Source organism: Lepisosteus platostomus, chromosome 3 (genome assembly GCF_059453375.1).
Source record: "Lepisosteus platostomus isolate fLepPlt1 chromosome 3, fLepPlt1.hap1, whole genome shotgun sequence".
NCBI classification, from domain to species: Eukaryota; Metazoa; Chordata; class Actinopteri; order Semionotiformes; family Lepisosteidae; genus Lepisosteus; species Lepisosteus platostomus.
In genome coordinates, this window is record NC_142613.1 from 49,258,333 (window position 1) to 49,274,924 (window position 16,592).

A 16,592-nucleotide genomic window follows, 5' to 3' on the forward strand; every position below is an offset into this window, starting at 1 on the left:
TCAGATGAGATGCAGCTGGACCGTAAATAGGGCTGAGTAAGGACTCTATTCTGGTAAAGGCAAAAGTGAGCGAAGGGTAGACGCTTGTCTAAAATAAAGTTCAATATTTGTTTGCAGAACATGAAAAAAAGTGCAATTACCACCTATGCATTGAACATCACTTCAACTATATTTACTTCCTTCTGTAACAATTAAAAGCCTCAGAAAAGGTTTGAGAAGGCATTTTTTTTTTTTAAAAGGGAGTGAATTTTCATAGAAGTAAAATAAGTTAGAGATTTCTCCCAGGATCAGGAGAGAAGTTTAGGTCTAGCAGAAAAGAAATTAGATCGAAATTGTTCATCATACCAATTAGGGGCAGATAATAGTGCCCATAGTACTCTGGCTTTGGTGTTTAAGCGTTACAAGATATGTACCTGCTATTTGAATCTGTTAGTATGTATAGATTTTTTGCTCATACATTGAATGATTGGTCCTTCTCAATTAAACCATTACCTTAAGTTTAATTACAGGATTAATGCATTCTGTCAGGTTTACAAAAAGCAGACAGAAGACCAAACTCACCTACTCACTGTTACCAACCCAAACGTATCAGGTGGAATATTACACAAGGTGGTGGTGAATTTGTATTCTTGCGTTATTAGTAAAAAAAAAAAGTGTTCTCCAACAAACAAATCATGCCAGAACCAACATTTTGCGCTGGTTCTAAAAAGGCTGCAGTCTGGGTGGGCCTTTACTAGGAGTTTGTAACTGGAAGATAAAGTTAAAAGAAACAGCTGTAAATACCATTTCTATTACAGATGCCAAATGTAATAACTTACTACAATTAAAAGGCAGCATTATTGTAGTACATCAAAAAGCACAGAAATTTAAATATGCATGATTAAAAATGTGTTCACTTTGCTTGAGGAACTTTCAAGAACATTACATTCCAAGCCTGTTACTTGAAACTTTTTGCACTGGACTGATATTTCCACAGGCTGGTCTAGATTGTCATTAGTAAAAAATTAGAATGTGTTATTTTGGAAATCGTTATGTTTGAGAGCCCACCTCTTCTATATAATAAGAAATAAGTGCACCCTGGAACAGACCCATAAATTTCAGTTTCATTAACGGAACAAAAAAAACAAAATGGAGAGACTAATAAATGATTGTTAAAAAACTGATTTTAAATTCTTAATTCAAGGCAACTACATATACTCAAACCATTCTTTTTTAATATTAAGTGTGGAGAAAATAAGCACAAGCATTTGTGCTAAAACTATCACTTACAGTAAGTAGTGGCATCTCCAATAAATAAGGAGTCCTACTGATATTTGAAGTGATAATCATTATGGGTAAGGATGGATGATATCGATTAACTTATAATTGCCAATTGCTATAAGACAAAGGTCTTCAAGTTTTCTAGCAATTTGTACTTTTGCCTAAATGCACGGCAACTAAGGTAAACTTTCTCTAGAGCTCAGGTGCTCTAATCCAGACCCCATGACCCAACAGGTTATAAAACTGCGATGGCTATCACAATTCTTAAATACTGTATATCAAAGGAAAGGACATTAAGTCACACATATGCAATTAAATGCCAGCATGAAAACCTTAAAGGCAGGGTTTTAAGTGACAAAATATTTCATAAGGCCTTAAAGAATCTAGATAGCTTTCTAGTTGACTAAATCGGATGCTGTATTGCAAGGTTGCTGTGGTTGTCCGCAGATTTTAAGCCATGTGCCATAGCAACACCCTTAAAACCACTGTGGAAAGGTGGGCAGCCAAACTTGAACTGCAAACAAGGTAATCCCAGTTGTTGGATGGACTGCCTTATTTTGAAAGTCTGCAACAACAGATATTTCCTGTATTTAAACAATAGTTAACAGGGCCTTGAGACAAGTAAATAAGGCAAATACAGATCAAATGGAATGCTAATGTTTTTCACAGAATAATTGACTTCACTGTTTAATAATTAAGATGGCAATATCAAAAATATTCAGCAGTGTTTGGCCCATTCCTAATTCTTTAATCCAGCCTCCATAGGAATGGACCCTAGTATACAGTGCGTACAGGAACTGATGACAGTGGATAAAAGGGAAGCCAGGACAGAGAAGGAATCACAAAACCACTGCAAGAGAAGAACAGTATCTTTTGGATTCTGTAGTTCTCTACAGCTCCAGAGCCTTACCTTGTAAATATATTTCTATAGTGCAATGGTTGTTGCATGTTAATTTATTCTATAGAAGTTTATTATTACTTTATTATGATTACTTTATCAAGTGGTGCCATACCATGTTCTCCAGTACATCAAACTCACTAATCTTTGAGATTAGTGATGAGCTGAACAAGCTCATCAGGAGAGCAAGCTCTGTCGTTGGGTCTGACCTGGACCCCTTGGAGGTAGTGGCTGAGAGGAGAATGATGTCTAAACTAGAGGCCATCATGGACAACTTCTCCCATCCCCTCTATGACAGGCTTGCAGAAATGAAGAGCACATTCAGCAATAGACTGATTCATCCACGGTGCGACAGGGAGCGCTACAGGAGGCAATTCTTGCCTTCTGCCATAAGACTGTACAACGCATCCACCTTGCGTCTTGGCAGAGGCAACATCGACAGTGGCCTGTTTCTGGACTGAACGCATCTACTGCTACATCTGTTCTCTCTTTTTCCTGTTTACAACCTTTTTTTTGTGCAATATATGCCAGGGACCCGTGCAATACATTATATCTATATTTACATGTGCGATACGATTTTTCTGTGTACTGTTCTGTTCTAGTTTGTTCTTTGTGTGTCCGGACTGTGAGTAACTCTTGTATTGTACTATTATTATATAATTCGTTACACTGTGGCTGTGTTGTGTGTGTTAAGCTGCTGTTGCACTGCAATTTCCCTCACGGGATCAATAAAGTATCTATCTCTCTTTACTATTTGCTTGCCTAGAAAGCTGGTATCAAGTCCCATTTTGATGTATTTATGAATATACTGTAGAGAAAGGATCCCTCAGGGTAAGAGAGCAGTTTCATCCAAAGCCAAGGCCTTTTATTTTAAGAGAATGGTTTATGCGTCTATTTTGGGTGCAACTGGAATCCATTTATCAGAGACCCAGGTTATTAAGCCCGTTTCCCCCCCAAGACTGCTTTGTTATACACTTATTGTAAATAACAGTGTTAGTTTTTGTAAATTAGCTGGTTTTACCTAAACTCCACTATGTGGTGCCAAAAAATTAACAAGTGAAGCATTTTACCAAACTTGAAGTTACTAGCAAGAGGGTATATGGACATTGAGTTTTAACACCAGCTTTCCTTTCAGATGTCTCCAGGGCCTGTGTAGCTCTTCCATTTATGAATGTCAAATGCAGTAGTTTCTCCATTGCTATTTCAATGTGCCAAGACCATAATGATTAATTATGCCACAAGGACTTGCACATCTTAATAACCAGCTCACTGTTTACATGGTCCAAGATAATTGCATCCCTCTAGCTTTCTAGTACTCATTCAAGTTTTTGCTATTCTTCCAAAATTGTGTTGCTCAACTGTTGTCAAGCAGTATTAAATTGAAAGCTAGAGTGATAACGAAATGGATAATTGGCTGATTTATGTTGCTAAAAACAGGTGTTTGGAGAATTACAAGACTTTCAGGATTCACCAAAATTTCAATGCTGCTTTTTGCCAAGTTGCAGGACCAGATATATTATACCTTCGACAGAAGTTACCAAAAACTGCACTTCAGCTTTATTGCACTGATATAGATAAATAAAAACAATTAATGGCAGCAGGCATCATCCAAAGTCCTATAACAGGCCTCAGTGTCTAAACATCTTACGGTAATGATGGAAAAAAAAAAAAAAAAAAAAAATTCCTAAGGCATAGAAATCAAAGTGCAAAAGACCAATCAACATTTAGATTCTAGGTCAGATTACAGAAGTGTTGTACTCTGCATTAGCAGTATACAAAGATTTCCTCATCTCTCCGTTTATGGAAATGTTACAGTACTGTATGTGGTTATAACAAAACCATTTGGAGCGTCGGAATAGGCCATTACTCAGATGAAAATTCTTCCAAGTACACATCAGGGATTAATGGCAAGCATTTTAAAAATTTGCTTTTTTAGCTATATAAGCCCCACAAAGCTTCGTGGAATGATTTGCATGCAGAGTAGCATGAACATGTTTCCGGGCCTGGAATTATGGTAACAAGGGCATGGTTGGAGATGCAAATAGCATATTGCCAAGAAGTGGTTTATGAGACTTCAGCAAAGCAGGGCATGTGTTTAAGATGGAACATAAGAACCGATTAAGTATGATTAAACTGATGCTCATAGCCAAGGATGTGCTAGTGTTTTCTATCATAACTTAATACATTTTAGTTTGTGCAAGAAGAAACGGATTTAGGAATCTCACAAGATTCTTTACAACAATTGACCATTCCAGGTAATCCATAGCCTTAGGAAAACAACCGATGTGACATACTGCAGTAACTAGTCCATCTTGTGTACCAATGAAGTCTAATGGACGTATTTTTAGGGATTCTTTGTCATTAATGTGTTCAACTTTAAAAGGTTATTTTCTGTACAGCAAAATAAATGTACTTAAAAAAAACATTGATCCGGATAAGAACTGATGTTCTTAGCGAATACATAGGCTTACAGCACATTTAGATTTTTTGTTCAAGTTGGCTAATCTTAAAGACAACAGACTGAGGCTACTGGATCAGACTCCTTTAAAAGGCATAATTTATTGCCCAACCAATTAATAGTCAGATGCATACATCATGCTGGTCATTCAAGCCACTGAAAGGGCCAATTTCAGAATATTTGTAAGATCTCCTTTGTATTCCACACAAGAACCACACTTAGTCTTACATACAACAAAAAACATTTTACACTTCATTGCCACATTGGACCTCTTAAATATATGTTCTCAATACAGCCAGCATTCAATTCTGGGCACTATAAAAGTAATTTAGTAAATGGAAACCAAAAATTAAAAACCACTACAAATGTTGAGATTTAGCTAATCATTGGTTTCACCCCAGAAATAAGTGACTTTAGACCAGTAATTTTGAAGATCCAAGATGAACATTACAGACAAAAAGCTCTGAATCATGGCTTCAGTGTAAATTCTTAGCAGCATGAGTAACCAAATACACAGAAATCTGTAAGCTGAAGTAAAACAGCTATGTCTGCATCTACCTCAATAAAACATGCAAAAAAACACAAAACTGGTTTGCTGATCCAGTGTTCTGAAAAGCAGCTAATTGCAGGGAAGGTTGCTTCATGTTACACTGACAAGAAAAAAAAAATATGGCTTGCTGGATTTCATATTTTCCCCACCATTAAGAACAAACTAAAAAAAAAAGCCTAGTCTGATTACTCAATATTGGTGTATCCAAGCTTTGTATCAGTTTAGCTACATTTGTATTTCACATCTTGACTGTACTACTCAAGGCCTTATTCAGGAACCCTTGAAGAGTACAATGTTATAGAAACATTATTAAAGGGAGTTTTTATTGTTATGGAATTCCCAGAATAAACCCATTCTCTCCTTGTTTGGAAATGCATTTGTAGAATAGGAAAATACATGCCCTAAGGTGAATGGGAATCAAAATTATAGGAAGGAAGATTTAATTATGCTTTGGATTGATTTATTAAGATTCAGCTTTCTTTCTGTATTTAACATATCAAGGTATTTAATGGTGTTTCTTATTATTAGAGGTAGAATTCCCCATGTCTAAGTCTGCAAGATGTACGGTTCTGGAACGCATAGTGTTGTACAGGTGTTATCGTGAGGTCTATTTGTCTTAAACTAATAAATGGGTCTATTTGGGTTTCATCAGAACGGTGCTGGAGAAGAAATACGTGCCTTATTCTTTACACAATGTTCAGGTTATTTTTGCACAGCCCTGCTACAGTAGGTTGCAACAATCTTAAAAGAATACAGATGCATTTCCACCAAAAAGTGCAAATAACTCAACTTCCAGTTTTTAAAATCTTAAACACCGCAGTTCAAAACTTTTAGCTTCCATAGAGCTCTGCATAGCTTTATAGCTGTGCTTTAGATTAGCAAGCTTATGTATTAAGTTTAAATCTGACCTTGTAAGTGCACAGTGACTAAACCACTTGCATCAATAAAAAAAAAAAGACTGATTAGGAAGATTAATACTGCTTGGCAACCAGTTTGCATGGGGAGCTGACCAATCCTGACAAATGAAAATGTAAGAGCTTTATAAAATCCTGGTTAATGTTTTTCCTAAAACTTTTTAAAAAGGGCACATCAGAATCAGCTTATTTTAACCATCTCAGCTTTTCTTTGTTCAGTTTTGGTACCAACACATTTTAAAAGTGTCCATACTGTATATATATATAAAAAATACACTAAGAAAAAGGATTTAAGACTACTAATTTCAAGTCAGCAAGATTTACAGTAACAGTAATTTTAACTATTTTTAGGAAGGGAGAAATCCCACCTCTAACGAAAAACTTTTGGCATCCTATAGTATATAATGTGCGAGAAACCACATACAGTAGTTAAACCTTTTTGTAATCACAAGAAATGTTGTATATACTGTACATTCTGTGCCTTCAAAATTGATAAAATTCCAAGATTTGATCCCAGACTTAAACAAATCTGGGAGGAAATGCATGGTACAAAGCAATAGTTTTTATTCTGCTTCTATAGGCCTGCACTTTGAAGGAGAGGAGTAATACAAAAAGCATATTCTATGCAACTTGGTTACAAGAAGTAAAAAAAAATAAAACTACCATACCAGTGATTGTACAAGGCTTTTGCACATGCTCAAAATGCTGAATGATCAAAGCTCCGAAAGATCAATTTACTTTTCTAGATTTGAGAGCTTAGAAACAAATCTCCAGGCTATATTACATTGCTTAAAAACGGATGTCCACTGGGGGTATATTAATAGCTGAAGCCAACCTCCTGTAAAGTTACTTTCCAAAAGACATTTACTCTTTGAATGTCTTAATTATAATGTGATCTGCAGTGCCTGTTGGCCTCCTTAATTATGAAAGGTGTTAAACTGTTGCAATTTTGTCAAACAATATGCCTTACTCATTGAGAAGTTTTAATACCGTGCAAGTTTAAAAATACAATATGACCCATCAATAACTACTTTAGCAATACAGTACACCCATTCAACAGAATTTCTCATGCCCTCTTGAGAACTCATAAGTCAACATGCAGCTAGCGCAGTGGTTTCCTCAAGGAATGTATTCTGAAATTGACACTCATTATTCACTTTACAAGCTTCAATCCCTCTGCAGTGGTGTCCGTCTTTAGGAAAAAAGACCTTAAAATATTGCAGTGGAAATTCCAAGACTGTTTACTTAAAGTTCAACATCAATTTCCTTGTAATTATGGATTCATGAAGGGCAGGGGGAGATCAATCTCAGCATTGGTTATAAATGGAACATTTTACAGCTTAAACTCTGCATCTATACATGACAGAAGCACTTATCACATGAAGTGGTTCACATATTAACCTCCCACAGCAATGCTTAAGCAAAAACAGCTGTGCTTAGATCAGAAATACCTTTTAGCAGCTTGAGTTAAAATTTGTTATATCTGGATAGTAAAATAATTTAAAGAGGTGTATAATAACTCAGTTAAAATGCATGAAAAGTTTAGTTACCATCTTATCAGGATTTCCAGATGAATTAGCTGCTTCAACAATCTAGGGTGAAATTAAGACCAGGTAAAAAAAGAAAAAAAAAAATCACATCATTACAACAGGAAGCCCCCCTCCCACCCCATCTTTAAGTAGTACAAGGACATGGAGGTGTGTGTGTGTGGGAGGGGGGGGAACATGCACTGCATCGCCATCAAAAAGTAGAAATAAACAATACATAAGAAAAAGTAAAGGTAACAAAAACCAAGTGCTACATTTGATTAGTGGGCCACAGCAGCCGTCAGAAAGCAAAAGCACCTTACACTTCACCCCTCTACTCCGACTGTCAGCTGCATATTTGTTTGGCAGTGATGTATGGCGATTCTCCACCCCTCCATGAAGTTTGTTAGACTTTACAATCTATCAGTCAAGAAAAGCTCTTAACACCTCCTGCCTGGAGCCTGCCTAGGGTAGTGATTGATATGACACCCAAGGGCCACACACCATAGGACTGCACCCTTCCAAGAGGATGCACTTGTGAGGACAGCACTCTCACATTTCGACTTGTACAGTACCTTCATTTCAGAAAAATTGAACAGAGCGCATGTAATGATTTATCATCCCTTACTGGGTTATGGAGATTATCTCAATTGAGTTCAATCCTAACTCACCACTATAGGCATTAGAGAAGAAATTTGTAAAGAAAGACATTAAAAGCTCAAATACTATTAGTGCCAATAGTAATTTGTATTCAACAGCATTTCTCCAGTATTTTCAACAGGGACTAAACGGAAAAGTGATGGTAAAGCCATTCTCATTTGCTTTACATGGAATTCTAAACCACAAGCTGCATGGACCGGCTTTCTATTTACAGTATCAACAGGTTTTGCAACATCATACCTGGGACAATATCCCTCTATGGGAGGTCCAAGCCTTATTGATGATGCATCACTAATTCAGTGGAATTGTGAAATGAACAGCTTTACCCATCAGGCAAAACAGTCAGTTTAACCATATATTTACAGAATTATCCCAAAAATCCCAGTGCGTTTCTTGAAAAGAGTAGGGGTGTAACCCTGGTGTCCTGGCCAAATTTCCCATTGGCCCTTACCAATCATGGCCTCCTTATAACCCCCATCTATGAAGTGGCTTCATTACTTTATTCTCCTCACCACTGATAGCTGATGTGTGGCAAGCACACTGGTGCACTATACAGTAGCTGCCGTCACATCATCCAGAAAACCACTATGCAAGTGCAAGGAATTAGTAGTATTGTAACAGTTCAAGGGGGAGTATTGTCTTGTATGTTTTTCTCACTCAATAAAATGCCAGACTTTAAGTGTATAACCAGGAAAATATTAACTGTCCAACTTACTGTATGAGTGGATAAATATAGGTGCCTAGTTTCAGTTGTCCTACTACAACTGGAGCCTACTTCCACTAAAGAAATTGCCATGCTGACTAAAAAACTTCAAGTTAATTTGAAAGAACTCTTAGAACTGCTTTTGGAAAATGTTGCCAGTTACTAACGAGATGTCAATCTTTGAAGGGTTAAGAGTAAAAACATTTTCCCTTTCTGCATCTTATTGGAACAGCTTAAGGGAAACTGGGAAAAAGTTTTGAGTTTTATCTGCAACTGTTAGCAGTGGAGATGTTAAAGATGAAGCCGATTGCTTCCAGTTTAAAAATGGTGACAGCTTAAAGGGTTTGTGTGACAGAATTGAAGCCATCCTGTTCCTTTAAAAACACAGCCCTATCAGCATCAAGTGCATGTACTGTAGAATATGGGCTATACGGGTTGTAAAATGCAACCATTTCAACTCTTGTCTCTTTATCCAATTAGAACAAATAATTCTGCCACAAGTATCCCATAACAAAACTGGAGACAGCCAAGATACAGCTGAAACTTTTCAACTACTGACATGTTCCAAACAAAAAAGTAGCAATATACTCCAAATCACATGTACTCTTACCTTCAAGTCTAAGTATTCTTTCAGATTTAGGCAACTTGGAGTGTCCTTTCTCGGGTCAAGATAGAAAAACTTTTCAGCATCATTCAGTAGCATTGGGAACCTCCAATGTGGAATGATTAATGGGTGTTCTTGTAATTGTGAGCAAAGCAGAAGTTATTGGGGGGGAGTGACTTAACTGCTGGACATTTAGCACAATTATAAAAATTAGGAAAGCTTTATAGTTTGTGTCTAAAAGAAGCCATATTCATTAAGTATAAGGCTGATGAAATACAGTGGATGATTGAGGCTTAATTTTGAGTTCTTGGTCTCCGTTCATAAAGTGAACGTATACAATTTTCAATATTTTACTCAACATTGATAGCCGTCTTTTAAGATGCTTGAAGTCATGTGTACCAAGTCCATACAGACTGTGGAAGTCAATTTCCAGATGGACAACTCATTAATGCAAGAGAAGGGACACCAGAGCCCTGAAGGAGGTAGCCAACACTTCAGGAATTGAGTTGATAGAAGCCTCTTTGTTTTGTTCTAAATGTATTGGGGGGGAGGGGTGTTTACAAAGCACACCTATAATATCCTGTCTATGACAGTCCTTAAAACGTTAAGGACAAAATCTGTCTCGTGAAAAGTCAAGTAAACTTAGACCTTAAAAAACTGATATACTTACAGTATCAAAGAAAGGTCAAAATGAATGAATGAAAACACTTGGTTGTTCAGAATTTTCATGTGTACACAGCTGGTTTAAGTGAAATCTATTAGTTTGTTGTCTGAAAAAAAAAAAAAGCTTGGTTAAAGCTGGGGCCATGCAATAAGCTTGACACCTCTTTGGTACATTTTCAAGTCCGTTTACATAGACAATATACCATTTTTTAAATACAGGAGCACAACTGTATGTACTAGTGGAGTAAGTTTACAGTTATTTCCTACTCTCCCCTCCAATTTCCTTGTTCTAGCAAAACCAAAATTGGGGACTATTGAATGAAATTTGTTGTCCCCACATTTAGGACTGCATAAATCACCTTTTACAGCAGTTTCCATACACATCAGATCCATTTGACGATTTCCCCCCCCATACATTATACAGTACAGTACATTGACAAGGATACACCATCATAGTGCATAGTGGCTATGTTTACGGTAAAAAAAGTTTAATAACCCAGAGAAATTGATACAGTGTGTAACTACATTACAAACACAATGTGGAGTAGATGCAGGCTCCGCACTCTACAATTCTGGAAATTACAATGTTTTAACAGGATGTTGCAACAATATCCTAAAGTAACCTCCCACCCTAAAGATCGATAAATGGGTTTAAATGCAAGTCACTGTGGATAAAGAGCATTATTGAAATAAAAGGAAAATAAGGATTCAATAGGAACACGAATATAGGCAAAGTAGGCTCACAACAGTAACGACTACAAACGGAACCAATAGTAAAGCAAATCAAGCCGTAATCAACATCGAACAATGGTAAATGATTTGAAGTAATTTTAAATTAGGTACAGAATTCCCTAAAGAAATCATGTAATTGGTTTCCCTGTTGAATTATATATATATATCAACAGAATGTATGCATGAGAGTTATCAGCCAATTCGAAATAGTGGTTGTGTAGTACAGAATTGTGCAACTGTTAAAAGCCAGAATTGCAATATCTGTAACCAGCTACATACAGTACATTACATTTATGTTATGCAACATTTTGGATTTAAGTACTGCTGTAAAAACAAGATGTTAAGCAGTAAATGGATTGAATTCCAAAAGAGTAAAAAAAGTTTTTGCCCTTTCTACACTATTCCTTTAAAAACTGACAGGCAGTCAAGAAAACGGTTGAGCATTTGCCGATTATACGCATACAACCCCTGCCAAGGACCCGACTGCTTTTAAATCCAGAAGTATGGGAAGTCAAGAGACTGCAAGATTATGCCACAATCGCTTGATGTACAGTAGGATCAACGGGCAGCATCCACTTAGGTCCTTGTTCAGTAAGCAGTGTTCCTACGAATACCAGCTTTTCATTTCAGAGAAGCTCAGTTTTTGTAATTTTAATTGAATCTTTAAATGATCATGTTTGCCAACCACTACAGTAACTAAAACAGATTGGTTTTGGAAAATATCACACCATCATACTCTACATGTGTTTAGACATAAGACAATATACAATCACACAACAAGCTACACATTCTCTGATCAGACTATTCCAATTTCAGGTCCCATTTTGTAACCTCACGGCAGGATTGAAGGCCCTTCAAGATTAATTGGACATTGGCTGCCATGTCATCCATCAAACTTATCCAGCAGCCGGGCAGGACACTCAGGAATTTATTTAACCCATCATTATAAGCAAGTTAACACCGTAGAGCTAGCATGGCTTCTCCTACTCTGTACTTTTCACACAATAACCATTAAATGCACTGCTGTTGATCATTTCTCAACTTTTCCGACACTTGCAGAAATCCTGATTGCAATCATTTGAAACTCGCCTAGAAGTCTCGGGAGGAAGTACCCATTCATATTTGAGCAAGGTTTCTTCACAATGAGTACCCAAGACTGCAAAAATTATATATACACAGAAAGGGTCAAGCAAGAAGGCTGACCAAGTGGTTTATTTCCAAATGACAAGTCACGCATTTTAGGTTTTTAAAACGTTTGTCCCCCACCAACAATTGTCCAGCTATTCTAGCTCTTTATGGGATAAACAGGCTAGTTGATCCGCTACCCCCCCCCTCTTTTTATTTACTTCAAACCAAAAGCACCAATATCACACCTGTAATTGATACACATTTAACATGCAGTTTACTCATTAACTCCCACCCCTCTCCCACCCCAAGAACTAAGCAAACTGAATTTTTGTAAACTTCTAATCAGACATGAGATACCTTACATCTCTCAAATGGAAGAGAAATTAGAAATGAAAATGACCCCTCCCCAACTCAAAGATCAATTGTAGGTCTACATACACCAACTTACTACTACATAACTCCAATCTACTACTGCCAGACAGGGGGGGAGGAGGACCAGTTGTGAAATAAGGAGATGAGGGCGCAAGTGGAAACAAGGATTATAACAAAGACTAAAGTTAGGATGAACTTTATACAAAGAGCTCAAGGCCTGGAAATAATGCCCATCCATGCTATTCCAGGAAATATGCTTTAATCCTTCTAGAAGTATTTGCACATGATCATAAACACAAGAGGATACTTTGACTCTTATTGTAAAATGACTATTCAATTCCACCCCACCTATTTGAACAGGGGTGGATGCCAACAGCATTTTTTTAAAGAGTATTAGTGCAATAGTTAACTAGTCATATGTAGGTAAGGTAAAAGGCTCATTTTTACCAAGTGTAGTTATTTATAAAATGATTAGATTTCCATAGCAACCCTTAGTAAAATAATTATCTGTACCAGTTCCAAGCTACCTACTAGCTTGCTTTACTTGCAACAAGTTTAGCAATCACAGTATATGGGCAGGACAAGCAGAAAAAGTAACAAGAATCACACACCCGGGACCCTTTTGTAGCAATACCCTCACTGTGAGCTATCTCCTGTTCCACTTGGGTTTCTTCTGTACTCTTTTCACCTGCCCTATTGCTGAACACCAAGAAGTGTTCACCGTTAATAAACAGAAACCCATGATGTTTGTCCCAGTTTCAGGACAGACTCAAGTCTAATACAGAGCAAATAACACCCCCAACTTAATACTTTAGAATATAACCGCTTTTCTCAAAGCATTGACTCCACTGCAGAAACTATTGAGTTACAAGGTCTTGGTACTGTACATACCAAGTCCTTCCCCTAACCCCTGACTGCAACTTGTGTTTGTACGGTCATGTGGAAGAGATGCAGGTAAGTGCCCCTTTTCGGATTATCAGTGAAGGGCCAGCACCATGGAGAGTTCTCAGCAAAAAAGGTACTAGATTTTGCTGCCTATTTAAAGGTCCCTACCTTCTACCCTGGTCCTGGAGAACCCCAATTCAACAGGTTTGAGGGGAGCCGGGTCACCCTTAAACAGGTAACTTGTAAAATTATGTGACATCTTTAAAAACATCTGAGTTACTGGATTGGAGATCTCGAGGACCAGGGTTGGAGAGTCTTCTCCCAAATTAGGCAAGGTGATAGCCATTGCAGAGTTGACAATCTTAATAACAGCAGCAACAAGACAGAACTTTCCCCCACTTAAGCACTTGAGAAATATTGCCAGTTAAAACTTTCAGATGGTAAATCATTACTTATGTGAGTGGAATATTGTTGGGATCAAATCTCCAACGTTAGTCTCAATAGAAAAATCAGTGCAATACACAATAGGTTATGACTAACACGTTCTAAAAAATAAAACGTATTAGGTGGGTTTTGGAATTGGAGTTTTAACTCCGAAAAATAATGAGGTGGTTGGATTCTCAAAAATCGCTTTATAGGCCAGGCGAGTGCTATCCTAACTGTTGCCCTTTGTAAGGGAGAGGGAGGAGCGTAGAAAAAAAAAAAAGTAACTGCAGGTGTCGTGGGATAAATTCAGAAATACTGAGCCCGTTGCTGCAATTGTATTTATTTTTAATAACTTGTTCAAAGTATAGTAGATGTTGGTTCATAATACAATCAACAATTGAAGATGCAATTCTTCAGGGTGAATGGACTGAAAAGCAAGAGAATGTAACTTTGTATTGCGTTTCTGCTTACAAATACAGCACTTTGGCTGCGAATTTCACCTCGCAATTAATCTCACGGCTGTATTTGAATACAACAAAATAGAGCTTCTGATTACTGTATATAGGATGATACTTGACTATCAAGGAGAAAAAGGAATATTCTAAAACACCGCATACTGTAGGTGGACGCAGCAAAATAAAAGCAAGGTACAATTAAGGTGCATCTTCAGAATCCATTTTATGATATTTAAGAGATTTTAAAGCTTATTTGATACAGAACTCCTTGTGCGTTAAATCCAGCATTTTAAAGAAAAAGCACTTAGTATACAAATGCTATGTTAAACAGACTGCAAGGATGAAAGTTTATATCCCCACCACCTCCCTCCCACAAACTATGCTTTGTGGCTGTATCTAAGCGGTGATCGTTTTGATCCACATATTTAAAAACAAATCACAACTTCGATACGTGTATAGTAACTCAATTATATAAGAGGAAAAGCAAGTCTAAATAAAACGATTAAAATTCAAACGATTTGCAAAAGGCGTTACCTTATTCAGGTGCGAGTTGCGTATAATTTCATAGCCCCTTTTCTTCGTATAAATGAAGGTTTTAGTATGATCTTCCGATTCCTGCGTTTCCCAACAGACAGACTCTTGCTTTACTGATCCGTGAGACATTTTTTTGTTGTTATTTTGACAGTAGTTTAAAGAAAAATGTGTCTCTTTTAATGGTTTGTAACCAGGAAGGCGCTGGTTTGTCCTAGATAAGCAGACTGGCAAAGTGATGATTGTGCAAAGAGCAACCAGATTAGCTAACTTATATACAGCTGAATGTGCAAATTGGCAATATACCGGATCAGGGGTATTAAGGTTGCTTTGTGAAATTTAACCTGTTAATAATTAACAGGAAATATATAAAGACGAATGAAGTATTAACTAAATCGGTGTTTTTTATTTTCGATGATTATGTGATTTTAACCGTTAATTTAAAAATAATTACCCGACCGTTAAAATACGTAGAATGTTTAACCCCAATGATCTTGGGAAACTTTAAAAACCCGCGTTTTTTAAAGGTCTCTAAAATATTACCTGGAGCAAAGACAGTGTCGTCCGCTCCTTTTAGTTATGCCTAAGCCCTACTTCAAGATACTGTATATGAAACTATTTCGTTTTCTCTGTGTGAAATCAGCGCAGTTACAGTAGCAATTTGAAGATGTTTTTCAAGAAACTGTATGTGGAGTTACACATACCAGCATTTATAATTATGTGTTAGGTTTTTACACTATACAGCAGCCCCCTGATTTAGTCAATCAAACATCAACAGCTCCAGTAAGAGCTCCAGTATAAAGAAATCCAGAAGATCCCAGTTTTGACTGTGACATCAATCTCAAAGATGTTCAAGGCTAATGGGATGTTTGCTACTTCACCAGGAAGAGGATGTAAGAAATCACACTTAAGTCACATTTTAAAATTGTTACTGTATACTTAAAACTGGTTCATACGATCAACCATTTACAGTATTATACTGCACATTTAAAATGGCAAACAACCTACTTATTTGAGCTTCACAATACTGTTTAGTAACATTTCATATTAGCATCTGAGAAAAAAAAAGGCTGCAACACGTGCATAGTGCTTTGCTGAGGTATTTGGGACTACAGCCAACAGAGCTCAAGGCTACAGATATGTGACAAAGCTGTGTTGAAAGATCAGCAGATATGCAGAGGCAGAGTCGGCTGTTCAGAAGCTCTGTGTAATATTTCACAGCTTTCAGATCAGATGTGTGTCACATCCCCCAAACTCGGATACTCTTCCAATCTCTTGCACTCCAGTAGTCATTTTAAAAAAGATTTTTATCCATATGTGTACCTTGTCAAACAGAATCCCCCTCTATGGTTTGATGTTATCAGTTATCAGTATGTGGGTTTTTATATACTGTATACACTATATGCATAACACTAAGACTGATTGCATAGTGTTGCACGGGTTGCATAGCTTCATGTATAAACTGTAAGCATAAACTGTAAGCATAAAGCATAAACTGTATGTTAAAACATCTGCATATGAGTAATTATCATGAGTTCGGCAACAAGATTTGCCGAGTAATAACAACAAGTTCTGCAATCTTGTGCAGATCAGCTATGTGAAATTTTTAGTCCGCTTTTTCAGTTGATCTTAAATTTACAAATCATCCTCTCTCTAAGGAAGAAATCTGCAGTATCATTATACAAGTCTCCAAATCTGCTGGGCCAAATGAGCTTAAAAGCTACAGTACAGGCCAGTTGCTCTGGAGAGAATAGTGAAGCAACACATTACAAAGAGCATACAGAACCTTACTGACCCCCTGCAGTTTTACAGAGAAGGGAGGGGAGT

At 37.1% G+C, this 16,592-nt stretch overlaps 1 protein-coding gene across 2 annotated transcripts in view; it reads right to left on the reverse strand.

The window, feature by feature from the left end:
- The window catches only part of me1 (malic enzyme 1, NADP(+)-dependent, cytosolic), a 154,986-nt gene extending 139,831 nt beyond the window's left edge, over positions 1–15,155 (reverse strand). The window contains exon 1 of one of the 2 annotated variants that reach the window (XM_088625892.1): positions 14,769–15,155. In XM_088625892.1, coding sequence (XP_088482018.1) covers positions 14,769–14,897 — 129 coding nt within the window. In that variant the 5' untranslated portion in view covers positions 14,898–15,155. The remainder of the gene's footprint in view (positions 1–14,768) is intronic. The other variant, XM_088625891.1, reaches the window with a different exon arrangement.
- Positions 15,156–16,592: the final 1,437 nt, after the last annotated feature.